Source organism: Clinocottus analis, unplaced genomic scaffold (genome assembly GCF_023055335.1).
Source record: "Clinocottus analis isolate CAN_PGR_092001 unplaced genomic scaffold, fCliAna1.0.p SCAF_17, whole genome shotgun sequence".
NCBI lineage: Eukaryota > Metazoa > Chordata > Actinopteri > Perciformes > Cottidae > Clinocottus > Clinocottus analis.
Window position 1 is genome coordinate 6,843,368 of NW_027175898.1, and position 19,173 is coordinate 6,862,540.

General features: G+C 40.5%; 1 protein-coding gene across 5 annotated transcripts; it reads right to left on the reverse strand.

Moving 5' to 3' along the window:
- Positions 1–21: 21 nt before the first annotated feature.
- flvcr2a (FLVCR choline and putative heme transporter 2a) lies at positions 22–18,752 on the reverse strand. 5 transcript variants are annotated; one of them, XR_011077721.1, is made up of 11 exons: positions 13,297–14,032; positions 10,947–11,088; positions 9,678–9,818; positions 8,369–8,436; positions 7,931–8,034; positions 5,317–5,427; positions 4,534–4,639; positions 4,334–4,445; positions 3,340–3,407; positions 1,481–1,599; positions 22–1,328 (listed from the first exon to the last, which is right to left on the reverse strand). XR_011077721.1 is itself a non-coding variant. In XM_068581104.1 (11 exons), the coding sequence occupies exons 1-10, from the start codon at positions 18,727–18,729 to the stop codon at positions 2,189–2,191; spliced, it is 1,515 nt and encodes a 504-aa protein (XP_068437205.1). In that variant the 5' UTR covers positions 18,730–18,752; the 3' UTR covers positions 22–1,599; positions 2,144–2,188. The 5 variants fall into 5 exon arrangements, 4 of the variants coding, with proteins under 4 accessions (XP_068437205.1, XP_068437202.1, XP_068437203.1 ...); XM_068581104.1 differs by lacking the exon at positions 13,297–14,032 and adding exons at positions 2,144–2,263; positions 18,142–18,752 and having other exon boundaries at positions 22–1,599; XM_068581101.1 differs by adding an exon at positions 2,144–2,263 and having other exon boundaries at positions 22–1,599.
- Between the last annotated feature and the right edge of the window lie 421 nt (positions 18,753–19,173).

The window sequence follows — 19,173 nt, forward strand, 5'->3', positions numbered from 1 at the left end:
TTAGTCCAATGATTTATTTTACTTAATTTTCTTTGTATCATAGAAATCACTGTATACAGTCAAAATAGAAGAACACAACTCTGGGGATGTAGAGTTTTTCACAGCACTGTAAAATGTCCTAAAAAGACCAGAGAAAGAATAACTAGCACCTCTAAAAATCACATACACAACATTCAATATAGAATAGGAAAAACACTAGACAACTTGCCACAACACATCAAGTAAATGATGACAAACTGTACATTGTTACACAGCACGGACTTCCATTCTCAGCTACACTTTCACGAGCTAAGCAGCAATACACATGAAAAGACTTGTTTGAGACACTCTTTCATGTACATCAAGATAATCATGGCCAAATGCTTTTGTGAGATCACTTACAGTAAAGCAGTAACAACACTGACCTTCAAAGTTTACTCAGATGCACAGCATCCACTATATTTTCTAATCAGCAGTATACACAAGTAAAACTGCCATGTGGCCCTGAAGGGCAGGCAGAGATGATGTGACTTGTTTAGCAAGTGGCCATGAGGGGGAAACAACACAGTTACACACTATATTTAAAAACACAACTGAAATATTGCTCTTTAGATGCATAGTGACACAGAGGAGGGTGGTAAAAGCTGAAGAAACAATTCAGTTAAATAAAGTAATATTGGAGTCACTAAAGTGGCTGTTGCATTGCACCAACAGGACATGTAAAATATCTGCATCGGATGAAATTCATGTTTACAAAGATGACTTTGTCTATGGGTGTGAAAACCATTGAGGGTGCGTGTGCATGATTAACGTGTGCATTGTTTTGGGTGAGCTAAGTTGCACTTGGGATATTAGTGTGAATCAAGCATACGGTATATCAGAAGTACAGCAGGCCTGGTGCTTCTTAATGCCTCACACAGGGCTGCTCAGTGTGATTCACTCTCATCGTGCTCACACTTCACCGCAGCCTTTTTCCTCTCCGTGGCCATGTGTGCATGCTCATAAGCCCACGCCCCTTTTTTCTGATTTCATGGACATGAGGAAGTGTGCAGTTACAAAACTAAAACTCTTCTATCTCATCACCCACAGTTCTGATCTAATTCATTTAAAGTGCTAAAGTACTGTAACCCTTGTGAGAAGATATGTGTCTGTTTACATTTTTTTTTTTAAAGATCCTTATATTTAAAGAGTTTCGTAAGCTCCTCAATATGACTAAGCGATTATAACGTTTCACTAAATCACTAATGATGAATATTGAAGTCTCAAACTGTGAAGCAGGAACCAGAGGTTTTTCTATTTCTTTCTGGCACGTTTCGAGGTCCTACAAGCTCATTGGTCCTTAGACTCTTCTGGAAGTGCGTCAGATGACACATGTGGAAGGAGAAGGTCAGTTACATAGGCTCAGACTCTTGACTTTTGATTCTATTAATGCAGAAAATGAGTAAAATCATAATTGTGGTATGAGCTGTAAAACACTTAGGGTCCCCTAATTAGGGCTTACGAGGTTAATGCGTGTGCGTGACAGTATTTCTCTTTTTATGGGGTCCGTCCTCCTTAGAACTTCCTCTCGTTCAGGACCTCGGGTGGAGAGACGGCTCCTTCCAGATCAGCCGTCGCTTTCTGTAAAGGACGAGGACCATTACAATCACATTGTCAAACAAATGAGGAAAAAGTCAATTATTTTCATCAGAAGACACAAATTCATCATTACAGCTTTTAAAAAAGACAACAGAACATTTACATAGACCAAAATGAGTCTGGTTGATAAGTCTTGAATATTGAACACCTCTTTATTCTCGTTCACCTCTTACATCATATCAATATGATTCATGAATTGTTAAATACTTATAAAAACCTCTCAGTTTATCACAAATATCCAATGATCACTTTAATGTTTCCCCTCAAAGGTTTATATGATTATAGCAAAAACAGCTTATTCACAGTGGCAACAAAAAACACCACTACTAGAATTAAGTTTTTCTTAAATATACATTTCATCTCTAAGATGAGTTGTATTGGAGGCTGTAATCCTGAGATGAAGAGGTGTGTGTGTGTGTGTGTGTGTGTGTGTGTGTGTGTGTGTGTGTGTGTGTGTGTGCGTGCGTGCGTGCGTGCGTGTGTGTGTGTTACTGGTGTTGAAGCTTCAGAGATGATGTACCCCTACCTTGGCAGGTGTGTGTTTGGGTTTTTGTGAGATTTCAGATTTATGTCAATACTGCCGTTGCCAGAGGGCCTTGCGCGCTGTGGCCCCGTAGTCCTGCACCGATGACACGGAGCCTGTAGGCTGGAACAATAGCTTGGGTGTCACACCTCAGGGGCCACCTCATACTCCTTCGTCTCCTCCATCTCACACCACCACCAGACTCCCTCCACCAAACCAATACTGCCTGCTCCCTTCTCTGTAGCCACCCTCACATTGCCTTTAGTGAAGAGAATACATGTGCAGACAGGGTCCTTCCTGCTAATCTAGCTAAATTTAAAAGAACTATATTTGTCTGGCATTATTTATTTTTGCTATATATTACATTAATTACACCTATAATGTTTGAATTGTTTCAATTGTTGTGCATGCATTGTTCGTCATCTCACTGCTGGTCTGCTCATTTCACACTAATAATAAAACTGTATCATTAATAAAAAACAGGGAAACTAGTAGTGGTCTGTACAATATATCTTAGTCACGTTGTATTAGCGTGCTGGATTACTAGAGCTTTCTATTATAGTGCATATTATTATAGTTGGAATATTATGAACAGAGAAAGGATGAGAAAAAACAGCAAAAGAGTTTGTCTTAAACAAGGCAACAGGTGAGCAGCAGAAGACAGACATTGTGAAGTAAGAGTTTGGTGAAAGGTGATTCTGATCAGCTGGAGTCCACCGGGTTTGGTTTTATGTTGAACTCAATTTGAATCTGTGATATGTTTATTATTAAAGTATCTGTTGACCAAAATATGCATTTGTTTCAGATGAATTTAATGAATGGAACCTGCTTTTTATCTATGAATAGTGTATCGTGGTATGTTTTTTTCACATAGTTCGTTGCAGTGGTTTATAAAACAATGAGAGATTACTGATCTGTGTGACAGATGTCAACTGCACTCTTAGTTAGGTCAGCAGACATGCTGTTAGAGCAAGATGAAGAGATGTCAGACGAAGCAGAATCGAGCTTTCTGTGAGCTGCGTTTGAGAGTAGGGGATGCTTTTAGAGAGAGAAAGTGTCCAGCAGTGCAGCAGTGCAACCCCTGCGTTCATTCGTGTGCATGCCTGCAGGGTGAGGGCCTCAGAGAACCAGTGAGACTGCATTATGGGATGTGTGAAATCCCACATCTGACTTCATGTAGCGCACACAGATGTACTCACACTCACTGGCTGCACCTCAGCCTTTTGAAGGTTGGCCTTCTGTCGGCGGAGGTCCGACTTGATTAAACCTGTGATACAGGAGAAGGAAAAAACTTTGAAGTCATAGTCTGTGTGGAATTCATATTACTAATTAAACTTCAGTTAGGGCAAGAAAAATAGCATAATGGAGGAAATTGTTTAGAAAAATTGTCGCAGTTTCAGTGAAGAAAAGCAGACAAAGAAATTGCTATGAAAACCAGTTATGGGCTTAATCAGCTTACCATAAATAGCAATAACTGTAGGGACAAAGCACGAGGACCGCAGGATCGGAAAAGCATTATTATTGATAGAGCTGCACAATTGATCAAATGTTTCTAAAAATTGCAATAGGGCATACAGCAATTAAAAAATTGCAGAAGGTGCAATATTTGTTAAAAGCGAATCGCGTGTCTAATAGTATTTGAAATAAATATTGCTACACATCATATAATAGAGACTGAAGAAATCATCTTTGTTTGATACCAATCCCTACAAAAATCACACCAGAAGACTATTCAACTAGTTCATCATTTTTAAAAAGAATAAACAAAATGACATACAAAATGGTAACAAGGGTTTCATACCACAACCTGATGTATTTTGAAAGATGATTTGCACGTTTTAAGTCAATAAATATGAGTAAAATGAGTAATTGTTTTGTGGTCATTTTAATGCACAGACAATAAATGTAATCACGTCAGCAACTGCTTCAAAAGTTAAGTAACTTTAAAAGAGCATATGTTTTTGTTTGATATGGCGCATTAACGAATAAGAGGAAGTATTTATTTTCATTAATTTATTCCTTTAATTATTACATGTTGATTCTTTGTTCAGCCACTAGAGGGGAACCTTATCCTATGAAAGACCCGACTGGGTTCACAGTCAAGCTCTTCCATTAATATGATTATATGAGTTTAAAGTTCACTGTTGTTTTGAAAGTCTTCCTGAACAAACAGAGGAGAGGTTACTATCTCACCTGTCAGTGCTGCTCCTATTAGCAGGAAGATGCACAGGAAGATGTTTCCTGCGAAGGTGCCCCATCTGTCAATAAGCTTCCCCTGGGAGATGGTGAAAATGATTCCACATATCTGAAATGAGATTTAAAAAACGGTTACAGCCCCAAACCAACACATGTTGTATTGTGTGTTAAATGTTAACCGTGCGAACATTACTGACCTGAGCTGAACAGTTAAGCAGTCCAGATGAGGTTCCCTCTGATTCTGGATAGGTGAGCTCGACTGCAAACTCAAAGCCCAGAGGCAGATAACCTGTCATGAAGAAGCTGCAGACAGAAAGACACTGGAGTTTTAATGCAGAAGTTTAAATCCCCACCAAAAAAGAAAAAAACATCTTCATGTCGGGCAAGTATTGCTGTATTATACCTCCTGTCCTGGTTTCAGTAAAGAAAAGCAGACAAAGAAATTGCTATGGAAACCAGTTATGGGCTTAATCAGCTTAGCATGAATAGCAATAACTGTAGGGACAAAGCACGAGGACCGCAGGATCGGAAAAGCATTAATATTGCTTTGACAAAGCAGCGTTAATGCCAAATGAGAGAAAAGTGAAGAAACATGAATTACAGAATGGTTTAAGGCATTAACTCTGTGTCTGAGTTCCCAGTCTCGCTGGAATATCACATTAATAGACTTTATGGACTTCATAATGTACAATTGGAATGTTTTAGGATGAGACATTGTTCAAATTGAAATAGTTTTACTTGTGATCATGTTTGTCATTTCATTGTTGTATCATGTGCTTTTCTTTTTTCTTCTTGATGACGACAAGTCCAGAGAGAAGTTGCTCACTTATGAGACGGCATTATGTCAACAAACCCGATATGAACAATGTTCATTATTCCTTTTAGAGAAAGATAATGCTGCAAAACATGTTTGTTCATATAGCATAGTCCTTTGACACTCTCACACATGGGACAATAGGCGAGTAAGGCTTATAACTTACCCTAAAGCTCCACCAGTGAGAAACACCACCCACAGGTGACCCAGGTTTAAGGTGAAAGTGTAGACCAGCATCCCGATCAGAGTGAAGAGATAAACAGCCAAGGTGGTTTGTCTGAGGACACGAGAGGAACACAGTTTAAAAACACACAGCTGATGGGTTTCCACTACAAGACTATTGGAACTAAAAAAAACAACAAGGAAATCTAATGTAACCGGATTTGACTTGAAATGAATTGATCTAGTCACAAGGCTCCTGTTTGCTACATGGTCGAATCAGAACAAAGAAATCTTACAACATGATTCAACAAAAAGGTTGAATGTATATACACATACATTGTAATATTAGTCGGGGATATTTCCTGATAATCCACCATATATAGTCTGATAGTTCTGTACTAAAACTATGTATATAAGCAAAGGCAATGTATTTTCAGTGCTAATGTTCCACTTGAAAATCCTTCCTCAGCATCAACAGTGTTCCTGAGTCACTAAAGACCCTTCGTCATAACCCGTCTGTTCTAACAGGCTTTCTCTAGTGAAGCCGTCTCTCGTACAACCACGCGTAGGATAATGCTGCAAAACATTTTTGATTATATAACAGTCTTTTGACTCTCTTAAACATGGGACAATAGGCGTGTGAGGGTTAATGTAAACCTGGGCCTGACTGCTTTGACAGCTAAGCATCCTGATGGCATGTAAGGAATCTGAGGGCCGAGGATTTCTTTCATATCATAATAGTTTGTGTGCCAGATCCCTGAAGGCAGCGTACCAAGTATCTAACACACAGAAAAGTGCTGCAAATAAGTGGCTACTTTGAGAAAAATAAAATAATGTTTTGACATGCTTTATCAAGACAGAATAACATTAATCAGATACCCAATGCATAGCTTTCCTTTTAGGATTGAATGAATAGTATTCTTCATGTTTAATGTGCTGGCTTGAGCTGTGACCTGGGAAGAGCAGCAGAGTAAAGCCTGTCAGTTCAGATAAGCAGAGAGGCACATCACATATAAAACTCAGCTTTGCTGAATTCCACTTTCATTCAAAGTGGGCACGACTTTACTTGGTCATCTCCCTGTTAATGGATGATTTCAAAAGGCATCCTAAAAGGATCCCGTGTTTTAAAGCAGAGAGTGACTGTTGACCCTGAAGACTATAAAATACGTTTGAGTACTTCCTTTCAGAAGTGACAGTGTGTTTCTGGGATTACTTCATGGGAAGAAGGAAGCTGCTATAACAATATTAAAACATATATGTTCCACAAGTGACAACATTTTAGATTTAAAGCTGTGTGCAAGCCGTTACTTCCCATATCAATACTTGCTAATTAGCAAATATCAGGATGCTAACCTAATAAACTAAGATGTTGAACGTGGTAAATAGTAAACAGGTGCATGTTAGTATTGTCACTATTAGCGTGTTGAAAACATGTGTTTCAGCCTTTTTAAAAGGTATCGGGCTGAAATGCATCATTAAAAGTTGTGACAAGCTCCTGTAAGCTACCTGAGTTTCCCCCCAGCACCAATGACATGAGCACACTCAAGGTATTGTTGGCAATTACTTTTATTGTTCAATGCATGCGCTCGCAGACTGTGTCTGTGCTCTCTCCTCTCCCCACGCTCCATACCCACTGAGCTTCATATAGGAACAAAGACACAAACCCCTAACAGTTTCAGCTGAGGCCTCATCCCCGGCACCGGTTCCCTGAGCGACTCCTGAATCAAGCCTGACACAGAAACAGGAAACTGGCACTAAGTGGACGTTCTCCTTTCGGAACCATCTCCAGCATCACCTCACAAAGCTGACAGTTGAAGAACCATCTGTCAACATCAAGTCATCATTGATTTCCTAATGGTACCTTAAATATTAGGGGTGGGAATCACCAGAGGTCCCACAATACGGTATTATCACGATACTTAAGTCCCGATGCTGCGATATTATCATGATACTGTGATACATTGAGTATTGTGATGTATTAAGTATTGTGTTTTATTACCTTTTTTCGTTCCCCAAAGGAAAAATGTCAACATATTTCATCTAATAAGATAAAGTTTTCAGTCTGTTCATGGAAGAAAATGGGACAAACTGACCAACACTATCATACCTGTTGCACCTGAAAAAATTGAACTGTCGAGTATTTCAAGCTGACGCGCTGGAGAGGGGGCGGGGCTTATCTGTGTGGTTTATCTCCGAGCAAAGTGTTGTCATTTCTGCCATCTTACATGAAAATAACCACTATTTCTACTTTATACTTGTTGTGGAGTTAATCAGTGTTAACTTGCTCATGTTATCTGTATCTATGCTCGCCATGTGGCGTCGTTCTCTCTGTGTGAACGTCACACTATGCTGTATCGAGTTTTTTCTCCCATCCGTATTAAATATGTTGACTACACCAATGAAGCAAAGTAAAGTCATTGTTATGTCCATGAGGCAGACCCATTTGTCTGGAGACAGTACCAGCATGTTTCGAGGAAACACTTATTGTAATCTATCAGTAGATAGAAGGAAAGCTACAGGGGGAGTTTTGCTGAGTTTTGGCTTTCTCTCAATGGAAGCATGACTTTGTCTCAAAGTGTGCAGATCAATAGTAAAACTGTTGAGTAGAAATATCTTACTTGTATGTTTTGGTCCTGTCCAGCCAAATGCCACATATGAGGGATCCCGCCATGCCCGCGACAACAATAGTTAGACCAATTCTCCCAGCATTCACCTCTTCACCCTATGAGGAAAAACTTGTTTTAAGATTTTACAGGTCATATAAAGCATCTGGGATAATTGCAGATATCTTGCAGACTTCCAGACCCGTAGTTAACTGTGTCAGGCTCATTTTCTTGGCAGCTTTTTAGTAATCAGTGTCAAAGAAAACCATAGAAATGTTAACATGCTGAGCTAATTGACTCTAATATGATCGGGGGAAAAAGTGGTTGAGGAGGTAAGGAAGGATGAACACAGAGAGTTGAGAAAGAAACAGAGCGTGACAGAGAAGCTTATCTAGTTGGAAATAAAGTATATAAGGCAGTAACATATTTTAGAGCAGACACACTGAGACTTACAGGGTAGTGTTCAATGATCATCCGATTCAACAGCGTGGAAATAGAATAGAAGCTGCCAACGTTGAGCCCTGCAGACAACAAACAGAAATTAGCGTCTGTTTTTTAAGAAAAGACCTGTAGGGAAAGGACAAGGGTGCAGATGGGACCTCATGCTGGCCCCCTAAAAACACAGCTGACAACTTCACACATCAAGTCATTCCATTACAGCCTTCAGACTTTTTCCACTTTCTTGGCTAAAAGCAAAAAAGTTTATTTATGCTGGAGCACATAAACACAAAATGACCTAAAAATCCTATTGCTCAGGCTTGTTTTATGGTGCACATTTACACACCAACACATCTTAATATGTGTGACACTGTCAATCATTTGACATTGTCTTTATTAGTGAACTTTGAGCAAAACATGTGGCTTCTCAAAAGTCCTTAAAATCAATGCCACACATGTGTTATGACACATCCTCATATCTGCACACCAGCTGATAAAGACAGTGAGTTTCCACAAATAGGAGCGCATAAGCTCCAACTGAAGACATATATGTTGAGGCTTTTACATCTATACCTTTCACCTAGAACATCCTTGTCTGGATATATGATGAAAGTAAGACGACGGCCTGTGGCTTGACCTGCATGTCGCAATGATGTAATCGAGACATCATTGCGACACAGGTGTGTCATGTGAAGACACTGGACTTCCTCCTCTGCTATCTTTATGATTTAATTGTATGTGACCTCACTATAACCAGACAGCATGCTAAAATATGTGCTTTGAAGTTTAGTTGTTTAGGGAATCAACTATTTTGATATTTGATAAATCACAAATCATATGGAGGAAAACTGCCGAGGATCTACAGTTCTAGTGTTTCAAATGTGAGGTTTTCTTGCCTTTCTGTTTTGTTTTATTGTGACTTAAATATCTCTGCACTGCAAAAATTCAGCTTCCAAAAACAAGAAAAAAAGTAATAAAATTAGGGAAATATTACTTGAAATAAGACAAATTATCTGCCAACAGAACAGGAAAATTTGACTTGCCAAGACTTCTTGAAACAAGTGAAATGCTCTAAAATAAAAACTGCCTGATAAGAAGAAATATCTTGTCAATCAAAAAACAAGCGTATAATGCCTTGATTTAAGATATGTCATCTTACTTAGATTTAAATTTTTGCAGTGTGGGTTTTGGATTGTTGGTCAGAAAAAACAATCAATCTGAAGAGCTTGACATTAGCCTAAAATGATTAATCAAATAAACAATAGATTCATCACCAGTGGCAGCCCTGGATAAACATCTGTGCAGGCAACAGGAAGGAACCCACCGTAGCTGAGCACCAGCAACATGAAAGGCTTGTTGCGCAGCAGGTTCATGATAGAAGTTGTGTACGAGTACTCCCCGGGGGGGATGTTTCTGGCCTGTACCTGGGCCTGACTGGGAGGGATCTCAGGCTTCTCCTGAAATACTAGAAGACAAACAGACGTGTGTGTTCTTTGATCAGCCAACAAACACTGACACTGAGGTCAAAACTCACAGGCAGAAGAGTAGCAGTGGAAGCAAATAGGTGTGTGTGTGCGTGTGTGTGTGTGTGTGTGTGTGTGTGTGTGTGTGTGTGTGTGTGTGTGTGTGTGTGTGTGTGTGTGTCTTCCCTTAATTGTATTATTTTTATATGAATTCCTTGTATTTGTTTCCTTGTATATGTGCAAAATCAATATTTAATTTACAAGTTATTACTATAGCAACAATAGTTAACATAGTAACTACTACAATACTGCATTTTATTATTTTGAGGGTAGGTTGAACTTTTCTGGGAAGAGTAAATACTGTATATATTTTACATAAATAACTGTTTATAACTTTAAAATATATATAAAATATACAACAATATCATGTCATATTAACTACCTGGTTCACCAGGTTGCCAAATAAAAAAAAGTGTAATGTGGTGAATTCCACCATGTTTCTCTGACTGTCGTGAGTTTTAGGTTTTAGTCATCAGTTCATCGAGGTGAAAGGAGGATTTGGCAGAGCTGACCAGGAAGATGATTTCTTAAAACACTTCCATGACTCCCTGAAGTCCTGCATGTATTGCACATTGTGTCTCAACACATCTCATCAAAAGGTGAACAATTACAGCAATTACTGCAGCTGCTCATCTTGTGGACTGCGATGCTGTTGAGTTTTCGGTAGAAAGCACATCTCAGGGACACTCAGCTCTCCGGCAGTGCTGCTTGAGGAGCACAACAGCCGTATAAGACGCTCCACTATGTAGAAATGAATTAAATTGTGTGTGTTACACAGTGAATCTGGATGTTAAAAAAAAAAATCAACTGAAGAATCACTTGTGTTCTCATTGACAAATGCCATTACAATGTTATTATCAGGAGGGGAGGTAACAGCTTTGTCACAGTCCACAGCTGGAACGCACAAAAGGTCCAGAAGCCTCTTTGCTTTTTATATTTTCACAACTATGACTGTGGGAGTTTTATGACATTGAAAGGGACTTGCAGTGAGCTATTTTTGTGTGAGTGAGCAAAGAGCCTGACAGCTCGTATTCCTTCTTTGAGCCTGTGGATGTGAATAGTCATCTTACCAATGACCACGAGGATAAAGATGACGGTGGCCACTCCTGCGCTGATGTAGAACATGATTCTGATGTGGTACTCCAGCTCCTCCACATCGTCCACATTAGGCACAAGGATGGGTGGGAGAAGGAACCCAATGGCGATACCCAACTGTAGGTGAGAGGCACAGAGTAAGATGTAAAAAAGACTCAGCGCTTCTAGCTGATGGCTACATACACACACAGCTACAGTCATCAGTAAGGGGGCAAGGCATCATTACATAATTGGGGAAAATTTGAAATAAAAGTCAGTGCGGAAAAAAAGCGTGCAGAAAAGGTAAAGTGTGTGTTTTTTTTTTTTTTTTTTGCTGTGCCTTGAAAAAATACAAAATAAATGTTTAACTAGCATTTGACTACTTGGCATTTGTATGAGTGATGATTACTGTTGGATGAAAAACGTATTTACGCATAATCAGTGACTGTTTCACTGTTATATCAGACTTCTAATTGAACTGTTTAATATTACACACAAACGTGGCATGTCTCCTGATAGCAATGAGACTGTGAATCTATGTGTCTGTCTGAAAGAACGTGCAATTCCACTGTTATCAAATCATGCCGAGGCCAATCTGAAGACGTACAGGTGGGATGAAGCCATGAAGACGTCATGGTGGCCTCGGTGTATTGATAACATTAAGCTATTTAAGAAGCTAGTGCTTCACTCGGTCGGCAGTCCAGGAGATGCAATTTGCCTGTCACCTTGTATGTCTGACTCTGCTTCTTCTTCGAAAAAACTATAACGCAGTTAAACACTTGGCCTGGCTCTGTCCAAATATAACAAAACCCACTTATCAGCACCTCTAAAAGATCACTAATGAACATAATATATATTTTTTGTGTAATCTATATAAAAACAAAGGGTAAAAAAAACTTCAACTCAATGTTTAATGGGAGATTTCGTTAGACCAAGACAGGCTAGCCGTTTCCCCGTTTCTTGTCTTAATGCTAAGCTAAGCTAAGCAGCTGCTGCTATAACCTTTATTTGAGAAACATGTACTTGAACCCCTCAACTTCAGGTCCAGCAGCAGCCTCGGTGGATCCGTGACGAATGGGGGCTACTAAACTGTCTGAATGTGATTACATATTAGTAGTGCCCACTTCCTCAGCTTCTTTAAGCCTCAAGGACGTTCCAGAGTGGACAACAGCCAAAGTCCCTCTGCATCAGGAGAAAGGCGAGAGAAGGAAAAGTGGGAAAAATGACCGGACTTGTTCCTTTCGGAGGAAAAGTCATGTGAACAGCAAGCACAGAAATAAGTCAGACTCCTTCAGTCCAATTTCAAAGTCACCATGAATAATCAATGTGCACCTGTCACCCTACAGTTCAGCATACGGACACATTTAAAATGGTGCCACTTGAAAATGAACATGTGGTCATTTGTACAACACCGTAACTGCGGAGTCAACCTTGCATATCACTGTTCCATATCCGATGCAAAGAACAGCCACTATATTTCTCATTCATGTGCATTTTGAATAAGTAGAGCTACTCTCGATAAACTTGTCCAAAACAAGCTGATTCTCAGATAAACAATCAACGCAAATAAACGCTCTCTTATGAAGTTAGTTTTGGCACACTGACTGTCGATCGGTTTGATCTTCAAAGCCCTTTCAGGAAATCCTTCTTACTTTTTCTTAATGTGAACTATTTCCATCTCAGAGCAAAATTGGGAAGCTACAGGTTTAGGGGCCGGAGAAAAAAGTCGCGGTGAGCAAGTAAACATCAACAACAATGGGTCCTTTTATCTTCAGCGGGGAGCTGGACTTAAGCACAAAACAACAACATATGTGACAATGGCCGGTATGTAGTGTTTGTTCTAACACAGGTGAGAGAAAACACACTTCAATTGAGGAAAAAACATTGTATGTTTAGAGTTTCAAGAGCATTAGAGGGGTAAGACGTCTTTAATGGTCTATGTTTATAGTTTTGAAGATCACGGTACAATCACAAGGCATCTATATATAGCCCCAAGAACTGTCATGCCTATGCAGTATTCATTCACTGCCTTTGTTGGCTTGTATAGTAAGAATAATTTAAATCCCAAAAACTAATGATAAGAGACTGATGCTTTTCTCTGGAAATCAATCAAAACTGTGTCAGTCTCCTGCTCCCTATTTATTACTTTTAAAACTATGGTTTTGATATTTGAAGTAGAAAGTGATAGTTTTCCTTTACCTCAAGCTTCAGATGACCGAGCAAGTTTAAAACATGTTACGATTAATGTGTATTTACCCAAAAAGCAGTCATAAACAAACAAATCTCTCTACACCAAACACACACTGCCGAGGATGTTTTGAGCCCGGAAGGCAAGCAGAGACACACCTGGGTTCCAAGAACAGCAATGGAGCAGGCGGTGGAGACCTCCTGCTCCCCAAACCACAAGGATGCAAGTCTAGATGGGATGCCCATATAAATAGTGGCCACCGAACAGACAAACTGGCCGAAGAAGGTCATGGCAAACATGTTGGGGTCGGCCGTGCCCGTCTTGATCCAGGCCCCAATGCAGTTGAAGGCTGCCGCCACCACCACGACCTCCCTGACGCCCCGGTTTTTGAGCACCCACGTGACCGGCAGGAAGAGGGGGATGTAGGTGAGGAGGAAGAGCATGGAGAGCCAGTCAATGGCCAGGGTGCCAATGCCGTAGAAGCGCAGGAAGATGTTGCTGATGATGCCGTACTGGAGCCACATGAAGGCGTTGCTCATGGCGAAAGCGCTGAAGACGAATAGCACGAGCCATCGTCGCTTGTACAACTTGGTCTCCATCAGCGGGAGCAGCTGAGCGGTGTCCGGTGCTGAAGGCTCCGAGGTGTCGCTGTCTCCCAGAGACAGCTGGCTGTATTCCCCCAAACTGGTTCTCTCTTTTCTTGGTGAAGACCAACCATTGTCTCTATCCTCCCCAACGCCATCCATCCACTCGTCAGGAAATTCCTCCCGAGTAATCATGTTCCTCCCACTGAAGCCTCAGGTTTTTGTAGCACTTAGCAACTGGAAGGAAGAGCAAAACATTTTTTCTTGCGGGTCCGCTCTCTCAACACCGTGGCAGTTTACCTGACTCACCCCTCCCGGTAGCCTATAAACCGCTTATCTTAAACAACTTCCCAGCTGTGCCTAAAGTAGTGATTACTGCTTATTAGTTATTCTGATTTAGCGGTGTGGATCTGAGGTGCAGTTTTGAGCAACTTTGAAAAGCTCTGATCTCATCCAAATACTTGCCTGGCCACTTCAGTCATGTGATAAGCCTCACTTCCTTCTCTTCTAAAACTCCTCCTTCCAGTTTATGTCACAGGGTTAACTAACATTTAATAGCAGGCGGTGAGTGTGAATACACAGTGGGACGGTCGAAGAGAACAAATACATTGTATTGCTAAGTGAGGCACATGACACACACACACATACAAGGACGTGTGCAGAGGTGCTAAAGTCTGCGGGAAGTGATGCTAAACAATGACAAAGGTTGATCAGAAAACAGCCCAAAGAAAACCTTTTAAATTAGCATAAAATACTACAAAGCAAGACTGTGCAGGTACAACACTTGCAGCCTCTCTCTCTCTGTTGCAGCCATTATATATATATATATGTTAGGTTATTTGTTAATATGTTGTAATATTCCTTTTCAAGACAGGGTGATAGGTGCAGGAGGGCATATAAGTGAGCTCACTAGGACGGGTGGAAGTGATTGGGGGGATTAGAGATCTGGATGAGCACTCATAGTCATGAACACGCCATTGTTTGTCGTCTTTGTTGAGTGCATCCAAACTAGCTTTTCCCAGTCTAACCCTCACTCAGTGGCTTCGACTAGCAATAGTCCCCACATTTTCAGAATGATTTTATATTAATTTTGAACATGCAACCTTTTGTAAATAGGATGAAATATAGATCTACATCTGCAGCAAAGTAGCCTACCCTTGTCAGCTTCTCTCATCAGTATACTTGTATGAGAAAACATTTTTTTCGCATTGACAGTAGATTCTGTAAAAGAAAAATAATGAAAAACTCTTGCTTTACTCCACTTTAAAACAAGTTCAACACCAGGCTACTTATGCTGGGTGAGGAACTATGCTTTTCCAATCAAACACAATATGATAGTTTCCAGTGTTTTCAAAAAGCTGTTATTCAAGCAGTGATTGCAGTTCATACATTGTATTTCCTGAGACTGTCACATGGGCGCTACCATACTGATTTTAGAAGTTGCTGGCATACACCGAGGACTAACACATGTTTGTCATTTTGGCTTTGTAATAACTGCATGCTGCTTGTGTACTGTCTGTCCTGCAGCCACCACCAGCTACAACAAAGTAGATAAGGACCACTGCTGAATTACAATTTGGTGGTCAACGGTCAAAGGTCAAGGTCTCTGTGACCTCACAAAACATGTTTTGGCGATAACTAAAACATGTGCCAATTGTGACAATTTCACACAAATATGTAATTGGATAGCAGGATGAAGTGATGACATTTTGCACAGACAAGGATACAAACTGCAACTTCACTGGTGGAGACGTACAACTACAAAGCGGTTTTACACAGAGACGCATCTCAATGGAGGATTATTACAGTGGGACAGACTCAATTATCCTGATTCAACCCTGATGAACTTTTCTCAAATTTACAGTAGTTAATTTATGAGGTTAACAATCAGAGTGATTCATTATAGTTTGGCTTGTTCAACCTTGAACCACTTGCTTCTGTTATAAAAAATGATTATATCCTGTCCACATCGGAGTGTGACAAAGTTTTCATGAGCAGTAGAGCTGCATCGATAAATCAATTGAGTACTTGATCGACTGAATATTAATCTGCAACTGATGTTAAAGTAAAACGTAAAATAACTAGTTTGGGCTTCTAAAATGTGAACATTTCAGTTTTACTATCTTCTATAACAGTTTTGTACTGTCGGCCAGACAAAACAAGACATTTTATGATGTAACCTCAAGCTCATTTGACAGACCAAATCATGAATCAGCTAATGAAGAAGAAAAAAAGTAGAATTGATAATGCAAATAATTGCCAGTTGCAGCCCTCATGCGCATCTAATTTTACTGTCCTCTCAAAATATGTTGTTCATCCTAACAATGTTTTTTTTTTAGAAAACTTTAACTTTTAGCTATCCAAAGAATAAAATATGTCATTGTAAAGAAATCAAGGAACATTGACTTAACTTTTCGCTGTAAATAAAGTATACATAGTACTATAATAGTACTATAACATATATACAGTACATGTATACATAGGTTTGTTTTTTTTACAGCCGAAAGTTAAGCCAATGCTCCATAATGTCTTTCCAGTGACACATCCACAGCCTTCAGTCACCGCCGCTGCTGCGTGGAGCTGATCCACGAGAGGAAGGAGTGAAGGGAAGAAAAGGAGAAGCAAAAGCAAAACTCTCATCGGATTTAAACTGCAGCCCGAACGAGCTCACTGTTCCCATGAGTCTTTAAGGCAACTCAGTCAGTGTAAATTGAATCAGGTTTCACTTTCAGTGTTCAGATAACTAGAGGGAGGCGAAGTTGTTGAACCGGGATTGCTTTGTTGACAGTCGCCTTCCTTAACTCAATAAAAAAAAACATCGCAACAACACGGTGAACCACAGCAGATTTACGCGATCGTCCAACAACACAACACCCCTTTGAACTCCGATGGAAAACACGCTCGGTATTTGTGCTATACATTACACCACGACCTTTATTCTGCGAAGTTTAATGACGACCGATATGAACATAAACTGTGTATATGAAACGCGGCAGCCAGTCTCATTGTTCTGAGACGCACAGACACATGCAGCAGTTGTTAGAGGACCGACAGCTTGCTGTACCTGACACACGTCAGCATTGTTGTACTAAAATACTAACTTAATGCACTGTACCTGAGGGAGAAGATGGCGAAACTGTGTCTACGTCACCTCACATTTCGCTGGCACCCGACCCGCCCTTAAAACTAATAACTTCCGTCGTTTAAATTACAACTCTGGGTATTGAGTTTGCCTTGCACACAGTTTTCGGAACTATTTGATGTAAAACTATGGGCATGAACAGGTTCGTAAGTTTAAAGATGTAGTGGTGAAGAGTATTTGAAGGCTTTTCTTAAGTCCTGTTCTTGCAGCTCAGTGTTTGAGATACTTATGGTCTGGATGGGTATTTCAATTGAAGCTGCTTTCTTATTTACTTACCACGTACACTTCATTTGTGAGGGAAATACTGTAGGCTTTACTTTTACTTCTCCATTGGCGTTAATATATCTAATAGATAGGCTATAATAACAATAATAATAATAAAACTAATTGATAAAATTATAAACTTTGTTGAAGATTAAACCTGTTTCCTGTCCAGTTGAGGCCCATTAACAAATACATTGTTAGCAGCTCCACCAAAGAGAGATTCCACATCGAAATTTCTCAGATGTTTCATTGAAAAAAAGTGTTGAGGCCCAAAGATGAGAAAGTGTTTGGCATTTCACAAAAATATATAGCATAACTTAGCGTGTTCTTCTTTTTTACTCCATTAATACTTTTTGTGACCCTTTGGTTGGGGCCAACGCTATAAGGTTGGGAACCACTGGACCAAACACAACTTTATTCAACCAACTACAACAATCATAAACTATAAACATTGGTACGTCACTATTAAAATTCAATAATGTAACACGGAGCTATTAAAAAGCCTATATAATATTATATCCTATGAAACTGTTCACAAGGTCTGTGGATCCTCATGGCCACATCATGATTTCTAGAAAGAGACAAGCTGTTGAATTTCAAATGCATCTTTTTGGCAAAACAAGTCAAATGCCATCGCCCCATTGTATCAGAGAGAAGGCAGACGGCTCCATGGACAACATCTCCGAAACAAAGCAACTCCAAACTATGGATTGATAAATAGCACTGCAGGTAAGATACAATAGTTTTTGATTGTGTGTTGCATTGCCCCTTTAACACATCAACTATTTTACATCTCTAGTTACTTTTACTTATGTAAAATGTAATTTTGTAGAGACAAATAAGGACTGTGTTGATCAGTAATTGTAAGCACATAACTCATCATGTCATGGTCAGTATGCGTCCTTTGGTATCCGCGCACACTCATCATTTCGAAAATATTAATGAGCCAGGAGCCAATAGCAAGATGTAATTTAAGGAATGCATTTAAACACGACCACAATTAATCAACTCGCCTGATTCCCAAAAACTCCAATAGAGCAGGCGGTGGAGACCTCGTCCGCGCCGAACCAGACCGACGCCATGCTGGAAGGCATCCCGAGGATGAAGACCTGGGCGAGGGAACTCACGAACTGTCCGAACATGGTCAACGCGAACAGGTTGGCTTTGGCGCTGGCCACCTTGATCCATGTCCCGGAGAAGTTGAGCGCGTTGGCCAGCAGCGCGGTGACCCGCAGCCCCTTCTTATCCAGGAGCCAGGTGACCGGGAAGATGAAGGGGATGTAGGTGAGCATGTAGACCATGGACAGCCAGTCGACGGCGAAGGCGTCCACGTCGTAGAATTTCATCACAATATTGCTGATGATGCCGTACTGGATCCATTGGTACGCGTTGCTCAGGGAGTACGCGCTGAACAGGCACAAAATCAGCCAGCGCTTCTTGTATAGATGCGTTGTGACCGCGGAGCTGCTGTCGCCGTTCGGGACGCTGCTGCATTCAATAGGCTCCGCGGCATCTGGAGGATGAGGGTCTCCCAAATGTGGACCTGGGTCCTTGGCATCGCGTGCGCTCCTTTCTGGTGAGGCGCGCGTATCCTCTCCCATGTTCTGACTCACTTCAAACAATCGCACTTCGCGTAATTCACTATTTAAAAAAAAAAAGAAAACGGTCCGAAAATTAAATGACAGAAGTGACGATGGAAACAAATACAAATGATTACTTTTGTTCCATGCGACAACCCCAAAAAGTGGTCGGCTTGAGAACCAGAATGAATGAGATAACTTCAGACTTCATTCCAAAGGACTGACTTGCTCACCACGAGTTCATTTAATACTTGAGCTGTGTGGGAAATCCTCTGTATTGCACACTACGTAGAGCAGACCTGACAATTACTCCTCCCAGCTGCTGAGATAAGACATGACAAGTTGTAAGCCATCCATCAGGGTGTCAACACAGAGAAGACACAACATACAAGCTATGCACTCACATTTATGGGGCAGGCACACTTTTGTTTGTCCTAATGTTTGCCTGTAATCCTCCACCTTCCT

Bases quoted from the DNA above. Each gene is read 5' to 3' on its own strand.
- flvcr2a (XM_068581103.1), bottom strand. From the start codon at position 13,917: ATGATTACTCGGGAGGAATTTCCTGACGAGTGGATGGATGGCGTTGGG. The intron at 5,428-7,930 runs GTAAGATATTTC...TCGTGTCCTCAG, and splicing joins GACAGGACCAAAACATACAA to ACAAACCACCTTGGCTGTTT. The intron at 1,600-3,327 runs GTGTGCGCTACA...CGTCCTTTACAG, and splicing joins CAGTGAGTGTGAGTACATCT to AAAGCGACGGCTGATCTGGA.